Source organism: Cnephaeus nilssonii, assembly GCF_951640355.1.
Source record: "Cnephaeus nilssonii genome assembly, chromosome: 2".
NCBI classification, from domain to species: domain Eukaryota; kingdom Metazoa; phylum Chordata; class Mammalia; order Chiroptera; family Vespertilionidae; genus Cnephaeus; species Cnephaeus nilssonii.
Window position 1 is genome coordinate 12,123,373 of NC_137073.1, and position 23,327 is coordinate 12,146,699.

Sequence of the window (23,327 nt, forward strand, 5' to 3'; positions counted from 1 at the left end):
TATAAACTCAAGCTAGGAATTACAATTTCAGAGCTGACAAGCACAGGAAATACCTAATATACCCCTTCTTGTCAAAGGGGAGGCAACAGGGCCTCCGAGAGTGACTTAGCCAAGGCCCCTTCAGAGTTTACGGAAAAGCTCCAGGCTTGTGAGTCTCGGGCACCTGTTCTTTTTACTCCCTAAAACAGGGGTTACAAGCTCCAACATCTTCAGAAGACGTAAACCAGCAATGTGAGTCTCAGAGTCACCAACAGAGAGCGGTGAGGACCAGGACAAACAGGAGGGAGCATGCTCAGAGTAAGTTTTTGATTAAAAAAACCAAACAGTAATAATCACAACCACAGCACAACACCAGGCCAGTCTACACATTGTGAGCTGAAGCCTGGTCCTGGCAGGCATGGGTCCGGGCCCTCCCCATTTGGTCACACACTCATCCATTCATCACTATGTTTCTATCCTTATCTTGAATTTGAGCATAATTTTTTCAAGTAATAACTAGTAAGAATCCTTGCCTACACTCCCATTTTCTCGGGATTGTGTTATTCTCAAGTTGAAATGTATTTTTTATGTAACCAAAGTGAATAAAAATACGAAGGGTTCATATTCATTTTTTTACTTAATCAATTACACAAAATTAATTTTCTATTTATCTAAAATTAACATCTTTAAATAGTCAAAACCTAAATAAAATAATTTTCCATGAAAATATTTTTAAAAGATATTAAGACTTCCTTGCTTTCTTAAAAGAGTGTGTTGCATATAATTTAGTCTTTTCTTGATACTAATAGTCAATATCTGGATAGAAATTGATCTGTAATGCAGGAGATGCTGTCTAGAGCTATTATGCTTTTGTATCTTTCATTTTCTATTCTTTTAAGTGCCATCTCCCACCCAAGTTTCCAGAAGTGCAGGACATGAATCTGAAGACAAGGGCAGAACCCATCCCATCCCTTCCTGGCTTTTGTAAACCTTGGTGGATTTTTGTTGTTTTATTTTGTTTTTTTCACTATATTTTTACTTTGATTTGTATGGTGTAGATGAGATTTTAACTTTGAATTTTTAAATCTCTTCTCTAGTCCCAAATCCAAGCCACAAAGTCCAAATTATCTCCAAACTGCTTCCATTGAGCTGGACTCGACTCATCAGGCCTCTGGTTCAGAATCACCGGGAGTTCTTTGGTTAAAAAGTACAAATTCTGGTAGCTTAAAAATTAGACCTAAAATATGCCTTTTAAACCAATGCCCTTAGCGATTCCTGTGCATTTGAGGCTTTGAGATCCACAGCCCTATCTTTTCCTTGAACTGCTGCAAATATTGCTACAAATTATCGTCATGTGGGGTGCTTAACACAAGGTATAATGCCTGAGCCCACACCCAGGCTGAGAATCAGAACCTCTGGGTGGTAGGACCTGGGCATCTGGGCTTATTTTATTTATTTTTTTCTTTTTACTATTTTTTATTTTGAGCTGGCTATGTATTTCACGCACCATTTGTAAGAAACAATACACACAGATCTCATGTACGCTGCAGCCAGTTTCCCCATGGTAACATCTGCGTGACCATAGCACAATAGCACAATCAGGAAACTGGCATGGATACAATCCCACTCAGCTTTTCTAAACTAGCTCTCCTTTTCGACTTTTCTCTATTTCTTCCTTTGCTGATGCTTAGCTCTAATGAAGCTTTAAAAAAAGTTTTTATTTTGAAAAAATTTAAAACAGACAATTGATCAGAATAGTATAATAATACCCCAAACCCCTTCACCTACAGTCACCAAATGTTAGCATTTGGCCCCATTTCTCCCTTTCTCCCTTCTCCCTTTCCTCCTCCTCAATAGGTATAACCTGTTCTTTCCTCTGGCCCACTTATGCGCTAGTGTAGACAGCATGACCGCTCATGCCTGCGCGCTCCAGCATTTGTCTCCTGAGAACAAGAGCCTTCTCTCATATGACCACAACAGAATTACCGAATTAGGGAGACTGCACAACACTACAATATTATTTATAACATAATGCAGTTAATTTTCAATTTCTCTGAATTTCCCAAAACTGTCCTTAAATTTATAGCAATTCTCCTCCCAGGACCTCACATGGCGTAACTGCGACGTCTCTGTACCCTCCTTTAGTCCAGAACAGCCTTCCTGTCTCTCCTGCCACCGATATATTTGAAGACTTCAGGCCCGTTTTCTGTAGATTGCCCCTCAATTTGGGCTTATCTGGTTGTTTCCTCATTGAATTTCATTTTTGAAAAACATTTTCATCAACATTTCCAGCAACGAGGTCACAGGGGAGAGACTTGGCAGAGGAGAGGTCTTCTCGATTGTTGTTTAAAACAGTTAAGCATAACTGATGGATGACCCCCTCTGAACACCTCGCTCCCAGGCAGAATATCAATAATATTTACCACAGATCGTGCCCCTGTGGAGAGCTGGGCATTTTCAGAAGCAAAACCAGGTCAATGCCATTCCCAGCTTGTTAATCCCAAGGAACAGGAGTCCTGGGGTCTGGGTTTCCAGTCTGGGCTTCTCTGAGGCCTGGGCGAGCAACATCGTTTCTCTACTCCTCAGTTCCCTCGAACTATAAAATGGAATGAAAATACCTGGTACTTAACTCACAGGGTGATGCAGTGATGGATGTTACGTACTCAACACAGTGCTCGGCACTTAGTAAGTGCTCATTTAATGTGAGCCTTTACTATGATTATTTCTTTATTTTGGTTAATCCTCACCTGAGGATATTTTTTCCATTGATTTTTTTTTAAGAGAGATTGAAAGGGAGGAATGGAAGTGGGGAGGGGGCAGAGACAGAGAGAGAGAAAGAGAGAGAGAGAAACATCAATGTGAGAGAGACACATTAATTGGCTGCCTCCCACACATGCCTGGGCCGAGAGCTGGGGATTGGACCTACAACCCAGGTGTGTGCCCTTGACAGGGAATGGAACCCATGACCTTTTAGGTCCTTAGGCCAATGCTCTAACCACTGAGCACACTGGCCAGGTTACTATTTTTTTTTAATAACATTATTTCTCTTAGGAATATTTTTTCTGATATATCTCCTCAGGCAAAGGCAACAAAAGAAAAATAAACAAATGAGGCTACAGCATTTGTAGAAGGGGGATTGAGAGGCTGGATGAAGAAGTTGAAGAGATTAAGAAGTATAAATTGGCAGTTACAAGAGTCACAGGGATATAACCTACAGCATAGGGAATATAGTCAATGAAGTTGCAATAACTATGTATGGTGCCCGGTGGGTGCTGGAAATATCTGGGGGAACACTTAGTCAAGTATATGATTGTCCAGCCACTATGCTGTACACCTAAAACTAATGCAAAATAATACTGAATATAAGCTGTAATTGAAAAAGAAAATTTTAAAAAATAAATCTATATTTTATATGAAAAGCAAAATAAATACATAAAAATGCCACTAAGCCAAATCTCTCGTGTATTGTCTTAAATCTTCTGGTGTGTTGGCCAGAGGTTTTTTGTTAAAGCCAAATCCTGTTGCTATCTGTAGTTTTCCCAAGAATAAAAAGGATCTCTCGTGGGGCCCACCCTGCCCCGCTGCTGGGCTACAGAAAAGACCCGGGCCCTTCATGGTTAGGATGCAGGAAAGCCGTCTTACCATTACATCCTGGATAGTTAAGAGGATCCTTGCTTTGTCCGTACTGCTTGGAAGGTCAGAATTTCCATGAGCGTTCTGAAGGGAGAAGTTAACATCACAGGTTTTGGTGCTGGTAGGAGGTTTGGAATCCTAGGGACAAGCAGAGAGAACTGGGTATGGTAAAAGCATCCTGTGTCCCTAAAGACCTGCAGGGCCCTCGTTCTCTCTATTGGCCTCCATGCCTCCATCTCTCTCCTCACGAAGCCGTTCTCTGCTCTCACTCCCTCAGCTGATCTGATCAAACTCACCCCTGCTCTTCCGGCACCACTGGGGAACAAGCCACTGGGACCAGGATTCAAACTCGGGCCACCAGCTCCCAAAACGGTGCCCTGAGCTGCGTGGGGACCAGCACAGAAAGATGGCCACATGCGTTGAGTGAAAACATATTATCAAATAGTATGAAAGGTATAATCCTCTTTATGTAAAAATAACAATAAAAAGCAAAGGGGAAAAAAGGCACTCACTCAAAGGTTAATTACATGGTAATCTGAAACAGAAGTACCCAAACAATGGAACTGCCCTAAAAATGCTCCCTCATATTTTCAAGTCTCACCATTGAAATTAATGCGTACTGAAGGGACCGCCCAGGAGCCCTGATGGGGACAAGGCGGGTGGGCTGCTTCACTGGGGATGCTTTGTCAACAATGGCACAACTGCCTAAATCCACCTACTACCAACTGGTGGGTGAGCCGTCATGGGCCGCGCAGTCTACGTCACGGGCCGTGGCAGACCTGCTGGTGGCACATGGGTTGTGACAGGTCTTTAAGTTGTCTATATGTATCAGTAAGTAACAATGGCTTTAAAACACTAAATTGCAACTGTGGACAAAGATCCAAGTCACCCCACTCGAGGATCCGCACAGGGAAAGCTCAGAGAAGGATTCCAGAAGATGCATGCCTTCCTGTCGCCTGTCCTGCTCTCAGGGCCTGAGAACTCATCTTGGGGAACGGCACTCACTCAGGGGGATGGGCCAGGACCGGCACATCCCAGAAACAGCCTCCTCGGACATGTGCAGTTTTCAGTCCGCATGGCTGCATACCTACCTGTTCACAGTACTGATCTCGGGGCAGTGAGATTATGAAGGAACTTTTATTTTCTTTATATCATTTGAATTTTTATATTGATCATGCATTCTCAGGGGGAAAAGTGTCTCAATAATAGAAATAGTTATACATTTAGTTTCATTCCTGTTACTTAAACGAAGCCAACATCATTTAAATGGAGCCTTATCATCCACTGCAACATGACTAAGACCTGCCACTTTGGTGGAACTCTCTAGAGCAGGGGTCCTCAAACTTTTTAAACAGGGGGCCAGTTCACTGTCCCTCAGACCGTTGGAGGGCCGGACTATAGTTTAAAAAAAACTATGAACAAATTCCTATGCACACTGCACATATCTTATTTTGAAGTAAAAAAACAAAATGGCAAAAACACCCGCATGTGGCCCGCGGGCCGTAGTTTGAGGACGCCTGCTCTAGAGAGAGGGCCCTCCTTTCACAGGAGTTGCTAAACTGCAAACAGAACTCCCTATGATGGCTGCCCCCACCCCCAACTCAGAGTAGAACCCCTCGTCCTCACCGCAGCTCCCAAAGTCCTGTGGTCTAAGCCTTGGCTACTTCTCGGTCCTCACCTCCCCCCGCCCCCTCGGTCACTCGGCTCCTGCCACACTGGCCCTGGCTCGGAGCCTCCACACCTGCTGCTCCACGCCTGGAGTGGTCTTCTCCCAATGGCTCACTCCTCGGCTTCCATAAGGCCTCTGCTCACGTGTGACCTCATCAAGGCGAAGCCCCTGCCCAGCTTCCCCTGATGAGCCCCATCATGTCAGCTCCTGGCACGTGATAAGCCTGTTGATTGTTTTATCCTCAGTGCCAGGCCCTGTGGTGAGGACTGCGCACATGGGAGCACAGGCCCGTCTAAGGGGATTGGTGCTCCTCAGCCCAGTCACTGCTGGTGCGTAAGAATGTGGCTCCCAAATCTTCCGATTTTCCAAGAGGAGCCCCAGCTTAAGACTTTGACATGGAATTTCCTGATTCTTAAATGTCAGCAAGTAATTCACACCTTGGAAAACATGAGGCAAGTCAACGGGGTGGCGGCCAACAGGGCATGCCTGCAGCACGCCGGCTGTGAACTCAGAGCGGCCAGAAACTGAAGTCCACGGGGACGTGCCAAAGGGTGAATGGCGGGCGTGTCTCAGCAGTGAGGGTCAGGTGAAAAGCACACGCAGACGTGCATTTCCTTTGCTCCATTTCAGGCCGCACTGCGTGCAGGGGGAGGTGGCTGAGTAATCCAGCCACACGCTTTTTTTTCTTTCCCTGTTCAGATTGCAGCTCTATGGCTTCTGCCTTGGCCGAAAACTGGCGCTGCCATTTTACTCTGACTTAGCAGGAGAATAACTCCGTGGGGAAACTGACTGTGAAGCCTACGGAGTGCCCCTCATGGGGGAGGAAAGGAAAGAAAGATACAATCAAGCACGCACAGCGGAGAAAATTCAGGGCTGGCGGAGCAGGGCACTGCCGATTCCGAGCACGCGCACACAGGAATGCTAATGGGGCTTAATCGCTTGTGAGGGGCAGGCTGCCGTGTTTCAGGGAGCTTGGGAGCTCGCAAAGGAAGGAATACATGTTCTTGTAACAGGAGGTACCAAATGGTCAAAGGAGAAGAGGGAACTACCTCTTGCTTGAAGGGCATGTGCGCATTCTGTGACATGGGCTGGGGCTGGGGCTGTAACAGACGAACTTGGCTATGAACCAGCCGGTTGATGCAAAAGCGAGTGAGTGAGTGCTTGTGTTTTGTGTGTGTGTGTGTGTGTGTGTGTGTGTGTGTGTGTGTTGTGGGAGGTAGGTGTTAAAGGCAATAAAGTCCACAATTTGCTTACTGTAAAATTCCATTTCGATGGCTGGGCTAGAGAAACAAGGTCATCGGTCATGCGGTAGAAAAGGACTCTTTTCCCGGAAGGAAGGAATAGTAACAGCAAGTGTCCCGACAGCTGCCGAAGCACCGAGCCGAGGGCACTCCTACCTGTGGGTGACCCCCGGAAGCAGCCTTTGCAGTGACAGTCGTGTCCCCGTGTGGCTCAAAATCTTCAGAGTAGTCCAGAGGAGGTTCGATATGGAGCCGTGAACCAGCTTCTGTTCTGATCTGCACAGATTTCTACACACAAAAATTCAGACCATTTCAGATACGGTAGTACAGACATCTGGATGCCCCTGGGGCGAGCACGCGGGGGCTGGCTGCAGGGCTGTCTGTGCACAGTGCCGTGGTCCTGCGCTGGCCCAGCAGTGTCCCCGGGCCACCCAGACGGCTGAAGCCCCCTCTGCTCAGAAGTCTTTACCGGTTCCTACTGCCCGAAGTGGGTTCAGGAGAAATTTTTAGTAACTTTTTAGCTTGAAATAACTTATCTATAGAATTTTGGATGTTAAACTTCTCAAATAGCTTTGTGATCACATGTTTAGGAAACCTTGGGCATTTTTTAAGACTTCTCAGGGCCTTTAATGTGCCCCTCCCCGACCCACCACACACACTTGTGGATATCCTAAAATAAACACAGGGAGCAACGTCTCGCACACTTTCTGGGCCATGGAAACTGTGTGGTGGGCCTCTCTTCCTCCCAGCATTCCGTGGGCCATTCTCTGGGAAGCCCACTGGGTGGTCTGATGTGACAGACTGCGGCTGTCCCCCAGAGTCCATGTCCCTTCCTCCCCTGCAGCTGGGGAGCCGTGTGAACACTTACATCCAGGCCAATACGGGGGGGGGGGGGGGGGCGGAGGGGGGAGGAAGGTGGCGGGAGGGAGGGGTGTGTGCATCTTTGAGTGGTGCCCCTGAAGGGAGGGGAGAGTGTCCCTTGCCCAGCTGAAACGTGGAGGCGGTGGTGAGCGCCAAATACTGAGAGAGGAAGCAACATCGGGAGGAGCTCATGCCTGGGTTCCTCCGTGACCTCTCGGGGCAGGTGGCTGCCCCGCTGACCTGTCCTGTTAGAGAGACATCAGCCCTGGGCCTCTCTGCTTTAGCAGCCAAACCTGTACCTAAGCCACGCACCTGGCACGCAAAGCTCTCTGCAGCCGGCCCCAATCTGTCGTTCCTGCCCTGATTCCTGCGCATACAGTCACCCCGACAACTGCACCACACGGAGCTCCTGGGTTTTCAGCCCAGCATCTCCCCGTTCTCCTTTCAGGTCCACTCCCCTTGCACCTGGTCCACCCAAGGCCCAAGGGCAGAGATGGGACTCGGGCCTGGTTGGCAGCCCATTCTGCCCCACCACACGCCCTGGCCCCTGGTCAGGGGTGGGAATGGACCTAAGGCAGCCAACGAGTAGTTAGGAGTGCTGCTAGAGCTGCGGGGAGCAGGTGCCCCCTTCCCCGGGTGCCAAGCTAAAGGGAGGTAGACAGAAGCTGCTGGGGCATCCTGCCCCTAATGCAGAGACAGAGAGTGGAGAGAATGAAGCAGAGTCCTGATGCGTTTGTTCAGACCCGAGTCAAGCGAAGACACTGCTTCCACACCCCCTCCCAACCCCCCAACGCTGGCATGGAGCAGGCAGCGCGGGACTAGATGGGCAGGGCCGGGGATAAGCGAAGCGCCCAGGGAGCAACAGCTAAGGAGGTGCTCCCTCTCAGGCGCCCTGCCCGCACACAAATCCAAGAGGGAGAGTCTCCTTAACTTCAGCCCTGGGCCTCACCCTGGTGCGGTGCTGGTGCTGAGAGAAGGGACAGGTCCACGGAGTGGAGCGAGAGTGACTGAGACCCGTGGTCGGCAAACTGCGGCTCTTTGGCCCCTTGAGTGTGGCTCTTCCACAAAATACCACGGCCTGGGAGAGTCTAGTTAGAAGAAGTTTAAGTTTAAAAAATTTGGCTCTCAAAAGAAATTTCAATCGTTGTACTGTTGATATTTGGCTCTGTTGACTAATGAGTTTGCCGACCACTGCATTAGTGCAAACCATCGCCACTCCGAGTGTGTGGGGTGCCTTTATTTGCTCCTTTAGTCCTCACGGTAACCCAAGGGGGAAACCAAGGCACAGGTCTTTAAGCCACTTGCCCAAGGTCACACAGCTGGGGGACCACAGAGCCTAGATTTGAACCTCAGCAGTACGGCTCCAGAGACCGATGTTGAGCAATGTCTCCTTTCAAAAGTAAATCTCTTAGGCTTTGACAGCCATATGGTCTCTGTCACAGTATTCAACTGTCCCATTATAGCTTGAAAGCCACCGTGGATGATGCCTAACAAATTGGCATGGCTGTGTCTCAAACACACTTTATTTGCAAAAACAGGCGTAGCCAGATTTGGCTCAAGAACTGGTGTTTGCTGACCGACCCCAGCTCCAAACCGCCACGCTAAACTTATCACGGGGCGAAGTTCCAAGACCCCAACGATGCCTGAAACTGCACAGAGCACTGAGCAGTTGTGTTATTCTGTGCATACACGCCTATGATAACGTTTCATTTATACTAAAGTAAATTAGGAACAGTAAGGGTTTAACAATAACTAGTAATAAAATAGAACAATTATGACAATATACTGTAATAAAAGTTATGGGAATTATGACATGAAATAAGGGTCACTGGAACACAAGCAGTGTGGTGCCTCCACAGTGGATCTGATCACTGAGACGGCTAAGTGACTAAGAAGCAGCCAGCCGGTCACAGACGGTCACAGCACGAGGTGCCGGACAAAACGATGATTCACGTCCGGAGAAGATGGAGCCGGACAGCATGAGATTTCATCTTGCTACTCAGAGCACTGCACGATTTAAAATCAGGAATTGTTTATTTCTAGAATCTTACATTTAATCTTTTCGGACCCCAGTTGACCACGCAGGACACGGAGAATAAACATGCCCAGCCTGTGCTTTATAGGGGCCTTTGGAGAACAGAGGGAAATTAAACAATTCCCTGAGACTCAGAAGAGGAAACAGGGACTGAGCTATCTATCATTAAAGGAAAAGATCGTAGCGAGAGTACAGGGACTGAAAAAGGCAGTCGGGTGCCAACCTGCCCGAGAACAGGGAGGTGGGAGGCGTGGAGAGGTTGCCACGGGACACTTTCCTCCTACAGGAGGTCCCGTCACTCGGCAATGCACCAGCTGCTTCTGGAACCGTGCTCTCCACTCTGCCTGCCCTCAGCGTTTTGGGCTCAGGCTCCCAGTGTGGCCTCGCTGCCTCCGGGGCTTTGCAAACTCACTCTCAGAGCATTTCCTAGCATCAGCAGCGGGGCCCATGGAGGGTAAGCACTCCGCGGGATAGGTAAGCTGGGCTTTCCTGCCTAGGGCCAGGATGAAGCTGTAAAGGCCTTGAATTTCATCAGAGATGAATTTTCCATGACACCTTCAAAGAGAGTGTGCTCCTCCCTCCTTCCCAGGAACCACTCAGTAAGTGTCCAAATGCTGAACCCGTTCAAGAGAGGAGGAGGAAGGGGAGGTGGGCATGCGGGAAGCCTACTGGGCACGGGGCCCGTCCAGAGGCACAGCCAGGCCCCGCCCTGGGCCACTGTTCCTTTACCTAGAGAGGGAGGGCTTGGACTAGGCCTTGCTGTTCCACGTGCCAGCACTGGCCTCCCCTGGGGATTTGAGAAATGTCGAATTTCAGGCCCTATCTCAGAGCTGGGAACAGAATCTCATTCTGACAAGACCCCAGGTGATTCTACCCACACGGACGTTTAAGTAGCGGGGGGGGGGGGGGGGGGGGGGGGGGGGGGAGGGGACTGCAGAGCTTTGTGGTGGCGCTGTTGTTCCCGCCGGTCCAGCATGCATTCCCCAGTCTTCTGGTAAAAGCACCCTGGTTTCCTTTTGGTAAATCCTCCCCTCCCAGACCCCAATTCAAGTGTTCCCATGGAACAGCGACCAGGGGTGGGTGTGGCATGTGACCCAGGCCTGGCCCATCTGAGCATTCGATCCCGCTGGCCCACGTGACTGGGTGATTGGCTCAGGGGAATAGCAGGGTGACAGTGTAAGCGGGAGCTGCTGGCGACCATCTTGGTACCACACAGGGCAACAGGGGAGCAGCAGAGTTGAAAGATGGAGAAGAGCCCTGCTCCACTGTCTGAGCACCTGGATCCAGCAGTGCCTGAATGGGGTTCCCACTGGCAAGTAAGAGAGCTGGAACTCATCAGCTCTGCTGGTCTGACCTGAATTATAAACGTGAGAAAGACCTTCCACATTCTAGGAGAAACGCTCACGTGCCCTTCCCTCTTCGGAGGCTTTCTCCTCCCCCTTTCCCCAGAAGTACCCCCCTTCCTTCCCAGGAGCTTAGCACAACTGCTCACCCGCCAAGATGTGAGGAGACAGGTTTGCAGGAGGCATTAAGGCATTTAACCAGCAAGTCCTTACTGAGTACTGACTGCATACATGTCAAGATACAAAAAATTTCAAAACCAATGCCCTGGCCCGAGGAGTCACACAGCACACATAACAGAAGATGTTTATGAAGCAACATGTGACAAAACTAAATGCTGAGTGGGTACCAGAGAGGGGAATAAATAGTCCCTCCATCTGGCTGGCGCTCCCATCTCAGCCCCAGGAGGCACCTCTGCCATCCCTGGGAGGTGGAGAGCGGCTCTGCCCACATGGCGGGCCCACCTCCCCAGAAAGAGTACAAGGCTGGCAGGTTCCAGCCCCAGGCACGCCAGCTCCCTGCCTCCCACCTTCACGCCTCACAAGGATGATGCCTGGCTGGCTCCCTGCCTGGTACACTGCTTTACCCCCAGTGGGCGTTGCTAAGCAGCTGCTCTTTCCTGCCCACTTGCAGGGCTCGGACTTGGGTAGAGCTTTGCAATAGCAATCATAGACCAGGACAGAATTTAAAAGCTCCGCCCCCAAACACCCATGTTTCAGTCTACCAGCCCGAGGCCAGCGTGTCCTTCCTCAGCCACGCCTGGCCCGCCATGCTCAGAGTCACGTGAGTGTCAGCAGCGTTCTAGGAGGTATGCACTAAAGCTCACTGTCAATTAGAAGAAAGATCAAGGCCGGCCTGCAGGGTGGTGCGGCTGTGCAGTATCAAATGGCGCCCTCTAGAGGCAGGAGAGCTCTGAAGACAATGGCAAAGGCAGGTTTGGGGTGGGGAGTAAATCTACCTTATTTGATATGTTCTTCCTGGATTTGTCTGATCTCTTACAAATAACAGCCCTCGACACTCTGTGTCACGCAAGGCCACTGTAAAGGCCGACGCTTTATGGGCTGTTTCATTTATTGTCCTCACTGCAGGCGTTTTCAAAACTCCGAAAGGAAAACAAAGGAAAAGGCGTCCCAGGCTTCACGTGCCCACTGTGAGCTTTCCTGGGGGCGCCTGAGCTGCCAGCCACAGCAGGAAGCCAGGTACACCGCGGAGGGAGCAACGCCGCTGCTGTAATAATGGCAATGAACTTGCTTGCCCGGCCTTTCAGGAAAGCCCACCCCACAGTAAATTGCTGGAAGGCCAATCCCTTCACTACCAATTTAATGCTAAGAGCCGACGACTTTCATCAAATCTGACAACATTTTAGTAAACGACAGCTCTGTTGATTAGGCTGCTGTCCACCCACGTATTACAAGGCCAAGGAAGCCATAAATCTTAATCCTCGGATAGCAGCAGAAAGATCTAAGGCCAAGAAGCGGTGGGGGGAAGGACAGTACCGACCAGGGCCCATTTATCACCGCCAGGGCTCCATAGTGCGGGTGGCAGCTCGGAAGCCCAACAGAGCAGCACCATTCACCTGGCTGGTTCCCCAGAACTGAAGAGTCCCAAGAAGGGTTTCGCAGCCTCTCGGCCAGCAGTTAGCTGACTCTGTGACTTGGTGGTCCAGGGATCCTCAGGCCGGTGAGCCTGAGGCAGCCCCTTCCAGCAAAGGCAGCTCTACCCAAAAGTGCTTCCTAGTTGCTGGGTAAGACCCTAAGAAGGAAAATCTGTCCTGTTCGAGGAGAAGGTTTTGGGATTGGTCAGTAGAAAGGGGATGTGTGACTCAAAGAGTTTAGGGGAGACACTGAGAAAGACGGGCAAGGAAATAGGTTGGAGAGGCAGGGATGCAGCAGGGAGGAGGTGGAGCCAGCCGGGCGTAGACTGTGACGGCTGTGTCCCCGCTGACCAGCCAGTGCAAATGCACAAGGTGACTGTGTGACCACACCTGTCCCTCCTGCTCGTACGGGAGTAACTGAAGGACTGGGCAGGGTTGTGGTCCCTCTCCTGAGGGGGTGGCTTTTGAGAACTGGCCACCTCTAGCCATTGGAGAATGCTACCTTGACCCCTGGCTGCCCCCAAGGACAGTGGAGCCTGTTCAAAAGGGTGGAGACTGTCTTCATCTCTATCTTACACACCCAAAATCTGCCCCAAGTACTCTCTACCATGGAGAACTTGCTTCATAACGCCACTCACTGCCTAGGGCCAAAGGAAACCAACCCAGTCTCTCTTCCTACGACAGTAACAGTGCAGTTGGCACATCCAGTCCATTTGCTGCCCTCCTCTGTGCACTGGCCACCCGGCCTCCTTTCAGCCTGACCCCACTTCCTAGTGTCCCCACTGTGCCACTCACTGGGGCCCTCTTCCCCCAGACCTTCCCGGCGCACCCCCCTCTCATCTTCAGGGGTCAGCTCAGGTGTGGCCCCTGGGAAGCCTCTGCAGCCACCCCTCTCGAGCATCTCTTCCCCCAGACACTGTCATCTCATTGCACTCTTCCGTCTCTTTCACACGCTTGTTTATTTGTTTGCTTGCTTGCTTTTCGTCCTTGGCCTCTCCACCCACACCCCGTAAAAGCAAGCTCCAGGAGAGCGGGCCTGGCCTGCATCACTCACCGCTATGACCACAGTACCGAAAAGTGTTCAGGATTTAGTAGTTGCTCATAAGTGATCACAGAATGAATGGAGGACCGATGAGTGCGGAGTGAGGAGCTCTGGTGTCCCCAGGCAGACCACCCTCCACACCTGCCCTGAACTGACTACAGCAGTCATATGTTTTACTAATGCTTCCTCTGTGCCAGGCGCTGCTTGAAATGCTCGCCAAACACTGGCTCATTCCATCCTCGTTACCAGCCCTGTGAGACAGGAACCATCATCAACCCTACTTACACTTCAAAAACAAGTACCGCGAGGTTTAGCAACTCATCTAGGACCGTGCAACTAGTCAGTGATGCAGCCAAGGCCTTGAACCTGGGCATCGGGGTGCCGAGTCTATACTCTTAACCACTTCTCTGGACTCGTCTGTCACCTGCGGCCAAGGGCTCCTGCCTGAAGCTGATGGACCACCTGACACACTGTGAGCACATCTTTCCCAGCAGCCCTGGGAGGCTTCATTGATGAGGAGCCCAAAGTTCAGAGAGGTCACACTGTCAGCTCCAGGGCACATAGCTAGTAAGGAATTAGTCTGATTCCAAAGCCCTTTCCCTCCTACTCCTTAGGGGTCACAGGTTCAAATATCCCAAAGAGCCAGGGAAACGGAAAGATGTAAGAGAAATAGTAGCAGAGCAGATAACAAAATCCAACTCACTGGGCCTCAGCTCTGGGACCCTAAGGGAGCGGTGGGGACTGCAGCAAACCAGCGGGCTTGTCCCCTCGCCAGGCTCCCACTAGTGGCTCCCTGATGGGAGGGGCCCAGCCTGGGGGCCAGATCTTTCCATTTTTCTAGAGAAGCAAGAATAGAGCTTCTTAAAAATTACGTACAATCTTTTGGCCCAGCCAGTGTTGCTCAGTGGTTGAGCATCAGCCCATGAGCCAGGAGGCCACAGGTCAATTCTCAGTCAGGGCACATGCCCAGGTTGCAGGCTCGATCCCCGTAAGAGGTATGCAGGAGGCATTCCTCTCCCTTCCTCTCTCTAAATTCAGTAAAAATATATTTTTAAAAATTATATAAGATGTTTTTAATTTAGCCCTGGCCGGCTTGGCTCAGTGGATAGAGCGTCGGCCTGCGGACTGAAAGGTCCCGGGTTCGATTCCGGCCAAGGGCACATGCCTGGGTTTCGGGCTTGATCCCCAGTGGGGGGCGTGCAGGAGGCAGCCGATCGATGATTCTCTCTCATCATTGATGTTTCTATCTCTCTCTCCTTCTCCCTTCCTCTCTGAAATCAATAAAGAAATATATATATAAAAAAAACATTTAAAAAAAGATGTTTTTAATTTAAAAGTTAGCAAGTGACTAAGTCTTGTTAAACTATGCGAGTTCAAAAACACGTTATCTGGGGCAAGTTTGGCCACAGACTTGAAGTTGTTAACTTTGGATCCACCAGCCTGGTCCTCCGTGTGTTTGAAAACAGCGGTTGCATCTCCCTCCCAGTTAGCAGTTCCCATGTCCTCACGGCAGGGTCTTCCAGGGCAGGAACAGAGGCTTATTTGATTTTTAACTCCAGAGCCCCGCCCATGGTAGTAACTGTTAGATTAACGGATGATTTCTTTCATGACACGCTTCTGGTCCACTCAACTGCTGAGTGCTTCCTGGGGCCTATATCTCTGAGGGGTGGTCCCAGAGCACTGTGCGGTGGTGCAGAGTTGGTCTGGTCAGTAATGGTGGGGGTGGGTTGACCCCGGCACCCATTCCACTCTCTCCTAAGATGCCTTCCTGTTCAGTAGAGGCGGAAAGCTAGACACTGCGTCTCGCCAGACTCCCTTCAGCTGGGGTTCTGGATGCGCCTCAGGTGAGCCCGTGAGATGGCCTCACACAAGACGGAAAGCCGCAGTGAGGTGAGGCTGTCTGTGCTCAGCACAGTGGTGGAGCACTGTGACAGCGGCGATGGGCTTTTCAGCAACATCCCACCTTGGCTGCACAGGTGTCTCTTCACCGTGTTGCCCTGGCAAGCACAGCATCTCTCTGAGGCCAGCGGCTGTGGCTTCTTCATTCCTGGGTCACCGCTAAGGAGACGCATTCCGAATGCTGACCCCACACCTTCCCTACTGTGCTCCCGGCAGCAGCTTTTCTGGCAGGTCCGGCTAAGATGCTGAGCGCCATTCCTGGAGGCCCAGCTCAGAGCCCATCCTCTGCCAGCCCAGGGATTTTGTAAGCACTTGATTTCCTGCATCACATTCATTTCTGATTAAAAGCGCCTGAGTGGCCTCTATTGTTAGGCACTGGCTGACCCCTCACTGATACGGTGCAGAAGGACAATTACAGTGTTCATGGCATCAGGAAGCCAGGAAATTAGCCATGATTAGGCCCTGTGAAGTGTGGGACCACAGGGAGAGACTGGGAGGGATGCTAATTAATCCTAGGCCAAGTCTTTTAAATTGCACAGATTCTGGGGCAGCCATTAAGTCACAGTCAGGATGCAAATATGGCTCCTGATAATAGAAGGCTCTCAGAACAACTAGAAGGATGGTCTGAAGTGGGAAGTGGAGAAAGACCTCATTAATGAGAAAGTAGCATTCGTTACTGGGAACAAAGGAGGCCTCCAGCTCCGCACCCTGCAGGCCCTGCTCCCTGGCACTAGAGCTGGCTGGCAGGAACCCCCTCCCCCATTTAGTCAGAGCCCCACCAATGTCTCTGCAGAGAGCAGAGGGCCACTGGAGTAACAGATCCAGGGTTGAATCCTCCCTCAGTAGCTGTGTGACTCTGAGCAAGTCACCTTACCTCTCTGGGCCTCAATTTCTTCAGTGGCACAATGAGGACTTACAGACCTACAGGGTTATTCCAGAGATGGGCCAAATCTACGAATTTACACGTAGATCCATACATATAGTTCAAGGCAAATGTTATAAGCAGTACTTCCCAATCTTGGCGAGCACAGGATTAAAAAGTATATACACACCATTGCTCAAGCCTCACCTCAGACCAAATGAGTCAGAATCTCTGGGGGTGGGGCCTGAGCATCAGTATTTTAAAAACTCCCAGGTGATGTGAACGTGCAGTGGGGGTTGTGACAAACAGGTCCCTGGTCAGGTATGAGTAACTGCAAGGTAAGGTATAAGGACTATACGGGCAAGAATACTGAGCTCAGGCCAAAGCTCTGGGTTTGAGTCTCAATTCTGGCCCTTCTTAGTGGTTGACCTTGGAAAGCTCACTAACTTTTCTGAACATTCATCTCCTCAGCTCCCTTAAAAGAGGAAGGAGTTGCCCTATAGATCTCCTGTGAGGGCAAAGGAAGGAGTCACATGGGAACTGAGCCCACACCTGGTACCAGTAGGGGCTCAAAAATGCAAGCTACTGGCAGCAGCAGCCTCAAGGCAATCAAAGTGGCATCTCAGGTCTGTGGGGGAGGTGCTGCCTTTTTACCCACTGCATGCCTGGCATCTAAGACCATGCCTGACACATAGTAGGTGCTCAATAAAAAAACAGCTAGATGAACAAGTCATCATGACAGGGCTGTGAGTCCGACCTGTGATGGCCCAGCAGGGAAGAGCATGCGAGAAGAGGCTGGAGGATCCCCCGGCCCTCTGCCCTCCAGAGGCCAGTGCCACATGCAGAGAGGGCAACGCTGCCGTGAGTGCCCAGCCAGCCCACCCACTGCCCACCGAGATTCTGAACGCCCCGCCGTGATTATGTTTCTGTTCCCTCAATAGCCCACTCCTTATTCTGAAGTGCGAGCTGGGGCCACGCTCTTGACCTGGTGCCATCCGCGGCGCTGGGCTTTGCTGGGGGCTGTCCGTGAATTGCGTCTTAAAGCTTCTTCAGCTTCTCGAAACAGGGTTCTTCGTCCATAATCTACACCAGAGACGAGGGAGGAGAATCGGTGAGGCACAGGGGGCAAGTTCACAGTGACGTCAGTTTCGTAACTTACATTTAAGTACACGTGTGTGCCCACAATCCTGTATATGAAGTCATTCGCTGTAGCACCACTTGTAGCTACACAGCATTAGAAAAGCTAAATGCCCAGCAAAAATGAAATAATAGTATCTATAATAATAAAAGCATAACATGCTAATTAGACTGATGTCCTTCCGGACGTCCTTCCTTCCAGACAAAGCTGCGGCTGGCAGGGGCCGGGTCCAAGGCCCTTCACAAATTGTGTGCATTGGGCCTCTAGTATGTATAATAATGTACAGCCCAGTGGAGCAGGTCTGTACACAAAAGGAACACTCTCCAGGGATAGAAGCAGGATACAGGACAGTGTGCACAATAGGCCAGCATTTGTGTAAAGGGGGGGGGGGGGGCGGGGAAGGGGAGAAGTGTGTTGAATGAGTGAAGGTACTGCTGGCGGTCCCAGTAGAGACTCCTGTCATCTGCCCTCCCTGAAACCTGGACTCAGAGAGGCCTGCTTCTCCTAAGTAGCAGCAACTCGCCAGGTTCCTTTGCCTTGAAAGCTAGGAGAGTCATCCCATTTTCCTCTTTGCCCTGGGGGCTAGGAAGCTCATGCTAAACTCCAAAATGAAGTGCAGTAACTCTCCTAGGGAAGGTTTCAGGACATCACTTTCACTGTCTATTAATGGCTGGGGATTTTACCGTGCCTGTGGTAACAACACAAATCAAGATTACTGTGTGCCACAAACATTTCTTTTGCCATTTAACCTCCGTGGCAAGCCTGTAAGGTGGGCATAACGATTCCCATTTTACAGAAGAGGATACTGAGGGTCAGAGAGGACCCAATTGCCAGGGGTCTCAGAGCTAGAAAGTGGCAGAACACGGTTCCAACCCAGCTCTGCCTCATTCCAGCTCCTCTTCTTGTAACTCGATAGTACACTAGCCTCTCAGGCAAGGCAGGGCACTCGGGCACCCTGAGGTCAGGCACCCTTGTTAGTCCGATGAAGAAACAAAGGCTTCGAAAGACAAAATGGCCACGGGGGGCCTGTCTCCATGTGCTCTGCCACTTCACTCATTCAACCACTGAGTCATTTTTATGTTGGGCCCGCCACCGGGCTGGCTGCTTTCTATTCTCTTCACAGACTTTCTGTGCTTTTTACTAGAGGACACATGAAGCCCGCTTATAGTATGCCGAGTATGGAGTAACTAAATTCAAAAGTGAACAGTGGAATCAAAACAGGGGTTAGGTACAAGACACTTCGAGTGAAAATCAGGTATAATCCACATTATCTTAGGGCATTTCTTCAAATTATAGGCACTTGAGAACTGGGAAGTATAAAAGCAGGAATCAACTGCTCTGGCCACCTCTGCCCTGGGGCAGTGGAGGCCAAGACTAGTTTTAACCTTTTGCACTCGGATGTCCAGTGTGACTCCACACGGTTAGCATCCGTAGCAGCTCGTATATCGAGCCACACTCGACACGTAGTTTCATTGCGGGGGGAAGGGGAATTTTTGTCTATTTTTCCAGTATCTTTTCTTGTTTTCATTAGCATGAAAGGACAAGTAAAATGTAAATGCCGTCTCAACTGATGCCAAAAAAGAAAAAAATGAAAAACCGATAACGCATGTGAAATTTATTAGGAAACTAGCACATGATCTTGTTGGAGAATTCAGAGATGGTACACTAACTTCCAGGGGTAGATTGTTATCCACTAACTTAGAGCAACATTTAGATGGAAAGCTCCATATAATCACACCTCACCCTAACAAAAAACACAAAGATTGTGTTGTTTGTTCTAACAGAAAAATCAAAGGAGGAAAAAGAGAGACAATTTATATTTGCGAAACATGTGAATGTAAACCAAGTCTTCATGTGGGTGAATGTTTCAAAAAATATCACACCATGGAAAATTATAGAGATTAAAATTACTCTTTGAATGTATCAATAATTTGAAATATAAAAAAATCCAAATAAATAATTTTGTATGAAAAGAAACTCCAGTTTTTTATTCTACTGCGCGCTTTGTAAAATCTGGGGTATTTAAAAAATTAAATCCCGAGTAGAATAAAGGAATCGAGAAAAAAGCAAGCGAGTGCAAAGGGTTAAAAGAAATAGAAAAGGATTTCTCTCTCTCACTCTCATGCTCTCCCTTTCTAGCCAAATGGGTATAGTTAACTTGCATAGGTTAACTAGTTGTTTGCTGGTAAGTTTATGTGCATAAGATGCAGCTCCACTGCTTCTAATGAGCTAAGAGAACTGCTGCTTGGACTGAAGGGCCGGGCTCACCCTGTGCCCCCTCGGCCTGCGAGGCACTTCTGGAGACGTGGGAGTGGACGGCTCTCCGTGGTGACGACTTCAGCTCCGAATTGGCCCCGTTGACGTAGACGGAGAAGCCCTGCTCCAAGTGCTCCAGTCTCAGCTGCACGGGGTCCTTGGCTTTCAAATGCTTTAATATCCTGGAAGAGAAGGATCACCTGATCTTCTTACAGGAGTCTGGGCCACCCCCACCCCCTGTGGAAACTGAACTGCTGCTCTGATCCTCAGAGACTGGGGGGTGGGTCCCCAGCTGCTCGCAGACCAACAGCCTGGAGGAAGCCCATTACACCCAGAGGGAAGCAGGAGGAAGACTGTTTCCCGCCCTGCAGGGATGCTTCTGATTTCATTCTGAGGTTCAAATGTGCTCACGTTAGCAACAAACCACGGAGCACATCCTTGCCCCACAGTGGCTGAGACAGAAAGCGGGCACGCGTGCGCACTGCTACCACACAGCCCGGACTCCCAGGGACCATCCCAATGCCACGCGTTTCCTCTTGTGGAGACAGCGGCCCTCGGTTCAGTGTGTAAGCAAACGTGGATTAGGGTCTGAGCCTTTGTGAGAGATTTCACAGACACACCAACAAGTCAGAAACCACTCGGCTGACCAGGCAGGCTGGTTTTTTGCTTCAGTAAATAAATGTGCTCTCAAACACTCGCCTGATGTATCAATTGTCATCATTTTATATTCTAATGCATCATTTTATATTCTAAAAATATATCAATGCGGGATTTTGTTCAAGATTAATGATGTGATTATCATAGGCTACAAGGCTCTTGGCCTGAGCACGACCAGATCGCCAGTTCAGCTCACGCCTCGGGCTGGTCCTTTCCCCACTCATGCGCCACAGACGGCATGAATGTCCTTTTCAGCCCCTCCAGAGCTGCTCCCCCTGACGCCAAACCCTTCAGTCTCATAACAAACCCCCTCATGTACCCCATATCAACTAGACATCCGCACAAGAAGAAATACAACCAACCAACATGGCAGCAGGTGATTAAATAAGTTCCTTCCAAACTAGCAAAAGGTAAATTTTAGAAAACAATAGTAACCACATATAGGGCGTGTACCATATGCCAAACTCTGTTCTAAGCGCTTATATCAACAGTTGAATCGCATTATTCTTGGTATCTACATTCTATAAAGTTGCTGCAAACCCTGAATTAGCAAACAGTGAACAAAGCTCCTAGGGGAAACACAGGTTTCGTTCCTGAGAGCCGCTGGTCAGTGTTTCCACCACCTGAGCAATGCATAACCTTGCTGTATGCGTGTTTCTGTAGGAAGGCACCTTATTTAATAGAGTCGACTGATTTAACATTGAACTCGTGGCGAGCAGCACTCACACTCACGCCTGGATGAAACTTACCTAATGTGTATTTTCTCTGTAAGAAACTTCAGCCTTTTCATACTTAACAACACTAGAGAGCACTTCAGCACTATGCCTGAGGCCCGTTTAAACAGCGGGATCACCAACAAAAAGCACATGAATGTGGAAAGCGCAGCCCTAAGTATACTGCGGGAAGGACCCTGTTCACAGTGTAAGAGCTGACACAGAAGGCAGGGTCGCCTTCTACCACCCCTCAGCTGACAACGTGCAACTAAAATTTTCTGCCACTCTGCAAATGTCTTTGAATTACTGTAAAAGCACTGAAAGTATTGATTTTGGAGTTGCAAATAAATTCTAGCAAGCAGATGAATTCACAAACATGGAGTATTGTGAGCCATGAGGATTGGCACAACCAACTATGGGGTAATTGCATTTATTATCCCCATTTAATAGATAAGGAAATGGAGGCACAGAGAGGTTAAGTAACTGGCCCAAGGTCACACAGGGGGTATGGTGGTGTCAGGTAGGAAGTGAGACATGAGACATGGGGTCTGCCCTGGGGTCCTGAACAGGGGTCAGAACAACATTGCCTTCAGAGGGCCAGCAGGCAGGTTCAGAAACAGCTGGCTCATGGTGCAAGCTCAGAGGAAGAAGATATGACCTCAATGCCAATGTGACCTTACTAGGGCCCTAGACCTGTGGTCGGCAAACTGCAGCTCTCGAGCCACATGCGGCTCTTTGGCCCCTTGAGTGTGGCTCTTCCACAAAATACCACGGCCTGGGCGAGTCTATTTTGAAGAAGTGGCGTTAGAAGAAGTTTAAGTTTAAAAAATTTGGCTCTCAAAAGAAATTTCAATCATTGTACTGTTGATATTTGGCTCTGTTGACTGATGAGTTTGCTGACCATTGCCCTAGACTAATTATAATAAAATTTGCATTTCAGTTTTGACCCCACCTCCTGGGGGTTTTTCTGTATACATTATGGGTAAGGGCATACCCAGAAAAAATATAGTTTCTGTCAATCATCCCTGAATGCAAATCAAAGTCTCCACCCAGAAAATCCCTCTTTAAAACCCAGGAGTTGGGGGCCATATGTGCTCGCCTCTCTCTCTCTCTCTCTCTCTCTCTCTCTCTCTCTCTCTCTCTCTCTCTCTCTCCTGACCAGCTCCTTGCTTGGAATGTAACTTCAATAAACCCCATTTTGTAATTGATGGGGGTTTTCATGATTCAGCTTTACTATTGCACCTGCTTTTGTATCCCGTGAAATGAGTTCAATTTCACACCCAAAACATGAGCTAAAACCACCTATGCTCTTACAGTACAGCTGTTTATAGATTTTGTTTGCTTTATGTTTCACTTCTCAGTTGGATTTAACTTATACATATTTTATACCTCTTCATAATCTTTCTCGGAAATGGAGAATGGAGAATACAAGTATGCAAAGTTTCTTTCAGGCCTACAAAAATAATGAATATATGCCTCATAAATGGTAATAAAACTTCATTATCAAAGTTTTATAATTCATTATTAGTTAAGCTGTTTTAATATTTTCAATTAAAACTCACAGTGCAAGCCTAAATTTAAAAATAAATAAATAAACCCCATTTTGCTTTTCTTTTCTTTTCATTGACCTTAAAATCTTTTCTGCATCGACGAAAAGAACCGAAGTCCCAACCAGTAACCCCAGTCGGTAACACTGGCAGGACTAAAATGCAAACCTAAGCAATTTGGCTCCAGAGTCTTCACCACACGAAGACAACTTCTACAGGGAGTGGGATGAGGTTGAAACAGCAAAACACAGACACTGGTAGTAACTCACAGAAGCTTCTCAGAGGTAATATAAAAAACAGAAAATGCCACACGCTAGGTCTTTGCTCAGTAAGTACATTCTGGCCAATTGTTCCTGATCGGTCACAGCAAACCCTGAAAGCAACCCACAGGTCCAAGGGCAGGAAAGGGAGCCCGGGCTCGCACGCAGCCATTATAATTATGAAGAATCTGTCGAAACATGGGCTGCTGTTGCGATCCGTTCAGTGATGAAAATGGCAGAATAAAAGTGTACATATGTGTTTAAGTGCAAAGTTGGAAAAAGGTGTGTTTGTGGACCCAGAATGGAAGGTGATAAATGTAAAAATTAAATCAGTTGTTAAGGTAGGGTGGTGGCTTTATGGGTGATTTCTTTCTTTGTTTTTAACTGTTTCTTGAGCTGCTACTACATCCATCTTTTCAACCATCGTGGCAAGAACATTTATTAGAGACGGCTTATCTCTTGTCAGCTCGGGAGCCTGGGAGATGCCCGACTGTGGGGCAACAGCGTGAAACAGAAGGAAAACACAAGTAACCAGGAGACAATTTCCAAACACAGCAAGAGCCACACTCTCTGGAGCCAACAGCCACGGGGCTCCCTTGG

The 23,327-nt window shown here is 49.0% G+C and overlaps 1 protein-coding gene across 11 annotated transcripts in view; it reads right to left on the reverse strand.

Moving 5' to 3' along the window:
• Window positions 1–23,327, reverse strand: part of KATNIP (katanin interacting protein) — a 202,281-nt gene that overhangs the window by 103,616 nt on the left and 75,338 nt on the right. For 9 of the 11 annotated variants that reach the window (XR_013814939.1, XM_079796321.1, XM_079796325.1 and 6 more), the window contains 4 exons: window positions 19,563–19,732; window positions 17,142–17,239; window positions 6,679–6,810; window positions 3,622–3,750 (listed from right to left, as the gene is read on the reverse strand). Coding sequence is in view for 10 of the 11 variants with exons in the window: in XM_079796321.1 (XP_079652447.1) it covers window positions 3,622–3,750; window positions 6,679–6,810; window positions 17,142–17,239; window positions 19,563–19,732 (529 nt within the window). In the remaining variant the exon portion in view is untranslated. Of the gene's footprint in view, window positions 1–3,621; window positions 3,751–6,678; window positions 6,811–8,332; window positions 8,895–17,141; window positions 17,240–19,562; window positions 19,733–23,327 lie in introns of those variants that run through there. The other 2 variants (XM_079796326.1, XM_079796318.1) reach the window with 2 other exon arrangements.